The sequence below is a fragment of the Ptychodera flava genome, chromosome 4, assembly GCF_041260155.1.
Source record: "Ptychodera flava strain L36383 chromosome 4, AS_Pfla_20210202, whole genome shotgun sequence".
Lineage (NCBI taxonomy): Eukaryota > Metazoa > Hemichordata > Enteropneusta > Ptychoderidae > Ptychodera > Ptychodera flava.
In genome coordinates, this window is record NC_091931.1 from 3588085 (window position 1) to 3598844 (window position 10760).

A 10760-nucleotide genomic window follows, 5' to 3' on the forward strand; every position below is an offset into this window, starting at 1 on the left:
GAAACGTAAACTCCACAAAAGTACAAATAGCGGTACTGGCTTATCATCGGTTAGAAGCGTTGGTGGATGTGAACGTAGAAGGAACACCGCCACTATCGGGAGTCAAGTATGCAACTCTACATCTTCTTAGTCATTTGTTGCAAATACCTGGTAACTGGTTCATCTCTTCCAGACACCTACTATGACAATCAACAGGAAAGCGAATCATTTTCAATTCAACCACCAGACGACTACCAGAGAGAAGAGTTCTTACTTCACCAGATGACCGCACCGCAACCACTTGATAATTCGGCACAGGACTCACTGTTCGATGTTTCAAACGACGTTGAGGATGGCTCAGCGATCGATTTTGGCAACCTTGAAGTTAAAATCGGAACTTTGGACAGGCGACTCAAAGATCTCAATGTGGAAGTTCTACAAAACACATTGAAACTGCTGAGAATGCAACAGAAAGGAGAGAAAGAGGGACCGTGGAAGCAAAAACTCGATTATCACTCAGAAACGATCACAAACATCAGCCATTCAGTTGAACGATTAGAAGGCTTGATACATTCGCAAGGCGACACAGAAGTGTTAAAACGACTTAAAGAACAAGCCGGTATCTTGGAGAATCTTACGGAAACATTAAAGAAAGCAGTATCTGTAAGCCAACAAAATGAAGAAGAAATAGCATCGGTGAAACATGCCCAGAGTCAGCGGTTTGGCGCAGCAGTTGGACGCCTGAATGAACAGGCAAACTTGATGAAAGACATACAGAAGGATATTGCTGTTATACAGCTGAGCGGAGAAACCGGAAGACAACAAAGTAGAAGTGGGAGAAGACAGTTTCAGGAATCTCGTTTTGATTTATCGCAGTCCATACTCGATATGCAGCGAAAAATCGGCCAAGTAGAAAAATTAGTAACCGTTGTTGAGGAGGAAATAAGCGACATAGAAGATGAACTGAAAGATGATATCGACGAAAACAAAGAGAAAGTGTACGAACAGGGAATTGATATGGTCCATTTGACCTATGACCTTCATCGTGTTGAAGAAGACCTGATGGATTACGCAGAAAACCACGATGACGAAATAGACGACATACGTCATAGCATCCAACGGCTGACAGCGGAGAACAAGGACCAATGGGTCGACATAGATACACTTGACGACACCGTGGACAATATGAGAACATACTGCTGTGAAGACAACGCCAAAACTTTCAATGGTAAAATAGCGAGTGTTAAAAGTGATCTTAACCAATTCCGAACACGTATGGAGGAATGTCTTACAGATATCACTGCCCAACTAAACGACATCAAGATAAAATTCGAAGACTTTAAAAGCGACCAGAACGGCTTGAAGAGCAAAATTGGACATCTTGAAGACCAAATGAAACTGGAGGAAATGAAACGAGAACAAAGTGAAAGGTATTACTCGTCAGTTTTTCAAAAAGCTAACTCTGGGCTGACAAGTTTGCAAGAAAAACATTCGTTTGAAGTAGCGGGAATAAAGAATTCTATCAACTCCCTGATTGACAGACAACAGGAAAATGGCGAAAAATTTTCTGCCTTGCGCACCAGAATAGAATATCTAGAACGGGACGACTTAGCTTTGGAGGATGAAATTCATGAAATACAAGACGCTATTCTTAAATTAACCAGTTCTATTCGTGAAAGCGCCGATTCAAACAGACTTTTCTTACAACAGCTTATACATGATTTGCTGGATGACAGACAATGAAATTTATATTGAATCAAGATTTATCTGTGATGGCAATTGATTGGCCCTATTATTTCGCTCATAATATTTGCGTATATAAATATATACAACGTACACACACGCATATATATATATATATATATATATATATATATATATATATATATATATATATATATATATATATATATATATATATATATATATATATATATATATATATATATATATATATGAAGCTGTTTGTAAAATCGCATTTAGCTATATGTCATTTGCATCGAGTATGGCGGAAAGTAATTGCATTTACATGTAAACGGGTCTTTGGCGTAAATTTCGCTCTAACAGCATGAACACATACAATTGTCAACTCAATACTTGGCAATAGATTATCAATTTGCAGAATTCAGTGTGTGGTTATACAACTTGCGTGATGGTAACATATATTTGAACAAATGCGTCCGAAGTCTAGGATCTGTCTGGCGTTGGGTACCCTAAGAGTAGACCAGGGTTGTCCGAACATTTTCTTCGTTAAATTATTAAATTGTTTTAAATTCATAAATGATTATGTAACTTTCATATATTATCAAGTGATAATAGTTATTTTTAAATTTCATAAAAAGCTCTTACATTTGTGAATGTAAAAACTATATGATTAAATCTTATTAAACGTTACTATGTTCATTTTTCATTGATGATATTTAGATTATGTTCGATCAAATGCCCTAAACATATTTTAACTTTTCATGCAATTGGCAAATACAATTACTTTTTGCTGCAAACGATACGAGAAGAGCGTGTTTTGCTCCAGTGGACCCAAACTTCTCGCTTCTGGTGTTTCAATTGTGTTTGTTAACGCGTGTATGATCAGCTGTAACAGACAAACAGACATATCGTGTGTGCGTGTATATATATATATATATATATATATATATATATATATATATATATATATATATATATATATATATATATATATATATATATATATATATAAGAACTGGTAAATGAATCGTTCAAATATAGGAAACAGAAACGAGTGTTAAGACAGCATAGCTAACTTTGTGAACTAAGTCATACTCTGTACATGTAGGTATGCAGTATGCAGATTTTTGTTACCAGTGTGTTTGCCTCTCGTCGTACCATTACACTTCAAAAATTGGAAGCGAGTTCTCTGATATGCCACGTGTCGTGTATCTGACCGACATGACACCGTGTTTGTCTTAGAAAATGTTATTATCTCATCGATCACCAGACTTTCACAAATTTAAATTTAAACATTGTGATTGATAGTACAGTGCATAAATCAAATCACTGAGACAGCTGGACAGATTTCAACTCGCCCAGCTGTACTGATGTAATGTAATACAACACAGGACATACCTCAGAGTATACTACACTTTTCTCTTTCGTTGATGTTAAACTTTATTACGTTAACTTTGTAGCTCTAAGTTCATCGGTCACTTCATTATGCAAATACCCGTATGCATGGTACTATATACTCTGTGCTACAGCAGTAAGTAGGTAACCATGATAAACGTGTCGTTATTGGTTTGTAAATTGATGCACAGACCATGTTACTTCTCCGTGTCTGCGATTGACCGGTAAAATGTTCGTGATAGTTTACAATTAGTTTGAGGACTCACAAATGTTAGCGTCCACTTTGCGTTATAGCAAACGGCCACGCCATACAATAGCGAATGCTACGTACATTTTACTCTTTGTAAATTATTAAATTTAGCCTTGTCGTTATGACTGAAAGAGTCTTCGCTTGAGGGCGCCCTTTATAGAGTGCGTCTTGAGGCGATTAATTCGGTTTGTTCTGTCGCTGCTGCGTTACTTTTCTGACAGTACAAGAATTTAACAGAGGTGATTTTAGATCATACAATTTAACATGTATTAATGAGGTGATTTTAGATCAGTACAAGAATTTAACAGAGGTGATTTTAGATCATACAATTTAACATGTATTAATAGTTTATGTATTTTTAGAGTGAGAATTTATACAAAGAGCTTGAATTTATTTCACATGTGTCATGGAATTTCTCGCCTCTTCTCAATATTTATCAGTTATTTTTTTAAATTAATTACGGCGAACATGGTGAACCGACATTTCGCCGAGATCTTGCTTACGTATTAAATACTTACCTTTAATCAGTCAGTTGAAATACGTTATTTTTAATTTATAAGGTATTATCAGGTGTTATTTTTTGACCGAAAGGCCACATCCATGAAAATGTTGGCAGAAACAACTTCTAACAACACTTTAAATCCAGGTGATCAAGTCCATTTTGATAATCTTTTATCACATTGCTACACCAGAGCTCTCAACGTACTTTTTATCATGCAAGAAGTTAAGTTTAGCATTTTCTCCATCTTTCAAATGTCCCCATATCATCGCAATTTTATCAAATTGAGTTCATTATTTCCATCGTTTCTGATAACAAAACTTATTTACCAGGTTCGAATCGTTTAACCTCACCAAAACGATCAGACATAATTTACTTTACTGACAATGCACATACAGTGTGTGGCTAATGATTGCCTTTTCATTTGCCAGCATTATCGTGACATGTCAAAAAGGCTCTTTTTGTCATGTATTTCTTTATTGTGTTTCTTCATTTCCTTGAATGTTTATGTATTCTTGAATAAAGATACCTCATTTGCTATAACTGACAGTCACACGTGTGTCCATTTTCATCAATGTTCATCTGATGCAAATACCATTCTGTCCGTGCACATAATGAGTCACATGATGTGATATCTGCTCAAATGTAGCAGAGTCCCGAGTTTTAGGAGGGAACCCTGCGTTAGATAGGCATATATATGAAGTTGTAAGTGTAAGTTGTAAAATCGCGTTTAGTTAGATAGGCAATACAAGTCCATATACTTTTGTTTTGTCATAAATTTGAATAAAATCTGATCAAGGACAACGCCAGGTTCGAGGAACCTAAAGAAATTTGAGGAGCTCGTTAGACAACAAATAGTTTTGAACATAAATAGCTAAAAGATTTTAAAAAATACAATGATTATAAATGTAAGGCACTCCAGATGAGCGGAAGATGATTTTTTTACCAAAATTGAACAATGGTAAAAAATCAATACAGAAGAAATGTGGTCGACGAAAGAAAAGCCTTCAGCCCCGACAGACAGACAGACTGTCAAAAAGTAAAACTTTCAGTTCAAGATTTGAGTCTGGAGAGAGAAATTAAAGAACGTGGATAACTTCTTTAGTGTTTCTTGGTTAACTATAGGAGGCGGAAGTCACTCGACCTTGATATAGAGTGCAATCGAGGACAGGGATCCAAGTATAGACTCTCTTGGCGAAAGTATTTCGCTTGTCTGTGATAAAATTTATAATTTCCGTTGCATAATATCAGGATGGTCTAGCCATGGCCTCGGTTTCCTGCTGATAACAGTTAACCAAATGATTAAAAAATCACCCGGCACTGCATCATCATGAATATTCTGCGGGTTTTATCACTCATCATCAGCACGTACAGTAACTAAACGCGTTTCACATTTCCGAACGATGGAAATTGCATCATGTTTGAAAGGAGACTTGTCAGGAATTCATGTCAGGGACAAATGACTTGAAACACACGACGTGATCGTTTTGACCTAACTCATATAACCAGTCGAAGGATCACACCGGATAAGGAATTGACCTAATGGAATTAAACCAGGAGGTAATTTCCCCGAACAATTCTCACGAGAGATACTTCATCATATTTGGGTTCATTATTGGTATACATGTATTATTGGTATACACACGTTAATAGAACTGCACTGCACCGCAGCTCAAGGATCTGCAACGATCGAATATGAGTCACGTGACAGATCTTCAGTCTGCAGTTGACATGACATTGGAGCACAATGGTTGATTTCATATTATATATTTATGGAACTATGAATGCCAGAAAATGATAAAAATACCATCTCGATTGATGAGGTTTTAGACTATGTATGTATCGTGCCTGTGACTGTTCACTGTGAGTCGCGTGATAACGGTTTTTCACTACGACAGAATATGTGATACGTGTGAACTTCGGTGATTTACTGTTTCTTAGCCAATTCAATGGATGAGTTATTTTGCATTTTTATCCCTAAACAACTTTATTCACTGGACACAACTTTGAAAGGAGAACAAAAGACTAACACGAGTAAAAAGTCAATGTCATCAAAATCTATTGCTAGAAACATGGATTGAGAATGTTGCTTTAACTTTCACTGCGAACATATGTATTCCCCTGTATTTTCATGGAATTTACGATGTAATGAAACATACAGAACTTTTTAACATGAATGTGTAAGAAAAAACGAATTTTAAAAATTTCGTACTTTTAAAGATACACAAAGGTACTAGAATAACTGGAATACGTCATCTGATCTTAATGCGGCCGATCGGATACTTCCGAAATGACATCATCAATTGTAATTTGCCCTTCAGAAATCATGATGACGTAATGTCAGGAGCTGTCAGCAATATTTTCAGTGTTTGTAAAATCAGAACAAACTATGATGTATCCTTCTCTGTGGTGATTATTGATCAGTGAATATATCAGAGTGTCTCCCCTCAAACTGAACAGAGTAGAAAATTCAGCTTTTCCAGAACAGTCTCTGGTTACCATGGTTTCATCAGTGCAGTATTGTTCATCACGACAGAATCACCGAATGCAGAGTTACTGTTAGAAAAACATGTGACCTTTGACCCCGGCGCCGAGCGCCCCACGGTAATAATCCGCTAACTGTAGATGTGCACGATACCTCCAGTACGGAAATGGAGAGACTCTGATCTGTTGAACAATAGTGGGACAAGGTCGTAGCAAATGCTAGAAATTATAGAAATAAAGATGGAACTCATTTCCCCTCAGCTGCAAGAATCCATGCAATCATGTATTTCAAAAAAACAGTCCCGTTTTACATCCATGATACGATGCAGTTTGTTGTCGAGTATCGCATAGACACTGCACAAATTTTGCCTTTACAAATTACTACCCTTATTATGCATTGGAACACAGTCACCTGTGGTCTATTCCGCTCTGCGTCTATATATGTGCCCCATAGACGTGTGTACATATGCCTGAGAAGAAGATGGGGCACATAAGCTTAAAGACGTAGAGCGGAATAGACCACAGGTGACTGTGGTTGGAATAACGTCGTACGCAAATGAATACATTTAAGGACCCAGACCCCCATTTCAGTGTTTCACGTCTCCTTGATTGCATGACAAATGATATGCTCTACGCTGTCCCTTTCCTACACTTATTTGCAATTTAACAAAAGGTCTGTGCGGGCTCGTTTCAGTGGCGGGTACTAGGTAGCTGTGGGTCCATAGCAATGACATCAGGTAATTTTTTCCAATGAAAGAAATTATAGTTCAGAAGTTACAAAGTTATTCCCGACGGGAATTTTGTCAATGCAATATGTAATATCTCCTGTATAATATATAAATGTACAAAAATGTTATCTTTTGCGTCGATAATTCCACATAAGTACACGTTTTAAATACATGAGGGCGCTATTCTGTTCTCGCTGTGTGAGCCACACTTGTATTTTTTGACGCCAAAGATAATGTCTCGTGATACCTTCGAATAGCAGTCGGGAGATATACAGTTTGTGCGTTGGGTGACTTCCAACGCCAAAACGTAACAAGAGCAGACGAAAATCTTCACAAGTTCGTGTAGCTCTAGTGACATCGGGGGCGTGACGATAAAAAGGTGCAATGATATGGCTTGAGCAGGTGTGAGTCTCCAAGGTCAGACGACTATGCGATCGAGGTACACATTAGCGATGTTTCACTGAAGACGAACGAGAACGAACGGTTCGTCGTATTTCCAAGCACACCATTGGTCAGCTTTCGTCGCATTTACATGTCTCGTCGCAAATTCTGGATTGGATGGTACCTAATTAGTAATCGTCAGCTCTGTTCGTCGCCTTTCGTTTCATTATAATATTCGGTCGCCTCATTGTAATAGTCGGGCCATGCTTTGTATTGCCGCCAAGACAATGAACAAAACTTGCAACAAAAGGAACTTCAATGCAGCGCCGTTAGACGGGGAGAACGTGATGACCGTACTTAGGTTTATCTCCGACCACTAACTAATGGCGATTTGTGGTTCAGCAAAGGGGAGTGATTGTGGTTAATCTATAAGAAATTATGAAGCCAAAGAAAACTGTTTTATGTATAATGCGACCAATGTTTTATGGCTGCTATTTACAGAAAACTTGCGATATATAGACAATTCACGAGTAGGCCTATTTCTTTAAAAATGGGCAACAAAAATACGTTTAGAGTCGGCAATTTCTTCTGAGATGTACATTTCACCTGTATTGAGTCTATATAGGTTGATGCTGGCATTACATTCAAAATGCAAAATATTTTGATAACGTATCTTGCCGGTTATATTTGATTCATTTAATTAGGGATGTATGAGCGGAAAACTGAAAGTAATGTCATTTCTCTAAATTGTCGATTTTGGGATTCTTCTTTGTAAGTATAATCAAAATGCGTAAAAATACGGGGTCACTGCGCTCGTTTGTGAGATACAAGACAGTGAATGTTAACATTTATGAGAAAAATGTTGAGTCGGCATTTTTTCACCGATGCATTTTTCTATGGGAGAAATAATTCAATGCCTTTTATCTCAAAATTTAGCACGGTGACCATAAAATTTTATTTGATCAGTATTATTTATTTCATTTGACTGAGCTTTGTGCAAATTTTCATGAAAATGACAATAGTAGAAGTTGCTTTATCAGCAACTTTCAATGTAATCCTTCAGGAAGAGACAAATTCCTCGCCCGCGTAACGCCCGTACATCCTTAAAGGTATGGAAATCGATCCCAGGGCCTAGGAGTGGCACATGTAAAACAGTGTGTATCTTTGCGTCAGAGGCGGAATAAATCTATTTATCCAGGAAATCTTAATCCCGATTGCTATGTTTGTACGCACATAGAGCCAGTCGACGTTAGGGACACAAAAAAAACAACACGAGGAACAAACGGGCAGTGGTTTGAACAAAATCAATGTACCCGGTACTTCACCGATGTCTGTAACTCAGTACATGAAAATATTCGTAGCTTGACGCACTTTGAATATAGCTCGTAACAAGGGACAGTGGAAAGCCCACAGAACTACGTGTACAACTATAACAGCCACTCATGTAGTTGGCGTTCAGTGAAGATTTTTCCGATCTACAACTTTGACGGATGATGGACTGACCTTTTCTACCGCAATTATTATCTCCCTCGATTCAGCACAAAATTTTCGTATGGACTGTTGATGCGGTGTTTACAGTTGTTACGTGGTGGTAAATCCTAGTCGTATTTACGACTGCTGCGTAAACAGTCACTGAATAAATTTTGCACGCATTTACGAGCACTGGATATTACTACCATTTTTAATCGAAAACCGTCCGTATACGCGTATGACGGTTGTGACAAAAACAACACAAAGAATCTGGCGTACATTGTTACTGCATTACTTTGACCAAAAAATCACCCAAATGCCGAACGGTGATCATACAAAACTCTGCTGCAGGTTTCTGGACTAAACGACCCCAAACCGACCGGGTCCCAGTCAACTGTGCCGGGCTCGACGTCTACTCTATCAGCGTCAACTCAAACTTTCACTCCAGAAACTTAACCCCACAAACTGGGAATATACTAAATTTACCTTGAAAAAATTTCAAACTGTGTATCGTATTGAAAAAATCTTACCGGGGCCACGGAGCAAATTAAAATACAACAAACCCCAACAGAAACAGTGGAATGATCATTAGTGCAAGGTCGCTGTATTATATGTCAGGGTGAAAAAATCTAGCTTTGAAATTTCTGGACGGTACAAACGGCGGGGCAGAATTAGACAAGATTACGACCAATGTGTTACCGCCGATGGTACATAACGTACTGTTGATAGCAGGTAGTTCGGTGTCCAGTGAGAACACGATTCCGAATATATCACGGCTGTTGATTTGAGCTGCCTTCGATCGAAAATTTCAACAAAAAGAATTGATATCAATAATTTTTCGAGATTATAAGTACCCGCTGTCTTCTCGCCAAATAGCTGCGATCAAGATCATTATGATAGAAGCAATTGACCGCAGAACACCTGCTTGCTGTCTTATACACAACGTGTAAAAAATGATTATTCCTGCTGAGAAATACGACAGCAAATATTGCAATGTGAATTTCTTACTATTTCCTCGCAATGGTTTTGCATCTGCGTTTATTTTGTCACGGTCACTGGACCATTTCTGACGATTTTTACTAACAAAGAATCAGTTCACACTCATCGTGGGAACACATTGCAAAGACGTTCACAAAATTTTCATCACATTCATCCCATTACCGTAATCCCCGTTTCAAAGACGTAGGAAATGTATAATGATTTGTTTATCTTGAAAAATCCCGAACTGAAGCCTCTAAATACAAAATGATTTTTCTTCTGAACAACTACCCGACAACTTTACAAACACACTCTGATCATCACATGGCGGTTGTAACCGTACATGTGCTGCTGCCAATGGAGAATCAAAAGACTTCAAATCAACAGTCACAACGTACGGAAAAAATATCAATATCCAAGCAATGTAAAACAGAGTAATTTTGATATAAAGGTCAATTTATTGTATATTATAAAAAATCTCCAGACCACTCAGAACAGCGTAAGATTATGATCTCACTCATTCTAATACTACACTCACATGGTAGGGTAAAAATATGGGAACTCAGATCGTTATATACTGTTTCCGTCAAACGAGTCCGCTTATCTAAAGACGGCAAAAATGGTAAAAAAAGACGGTAAAATGACCATAATTATTATTGCTTGTCTCTGTAAATTTTGCCGACTATTCGTTAGTAGTTGTCGAATTTCTTGAGTTTGTCCGAAAACTATTTCAGTGAATGACGTAAGTTTCAAGACACCCGAGTGCGAACGCAATATCGATATCGGGATAGCAAAATCAGTCACAGACAATCGAGGAAGAACATAAGAGTCGATTTAATTCATCCTAGGTTACCATGAAAGTAAAAAAGGTAATGTTGTGCCCTGGTTGGGA

At 37.7% G+C, this 10760-nt stretch overlaps 1 protein-coding gene across 1 annotated transcript; it reads left to right on the forward strand.

The window, feature by feature from the left end:
* On the forward strand, positions 1-4370 carry LOC139130702 (putative leucine-rich repeat-containing protein DDB_G0290503). Its single transcript, XM_070696457.1, has 2 exons — positions 1-3594; positions 3637-4370. Exon 1 carries the CDS (start codon positions 109-111, stop codon positions 1720-1722), a length of 1614 nt encoding a protein of 537 aa, XP_070552558.1. The 5' UTR covers positions 1-108; the 3' UTR covers positions 1723-3594; positions 3637-4370.
* The last annotated feature ends 6390 nt before the right edge of the window (positions 4371-10760 follow it).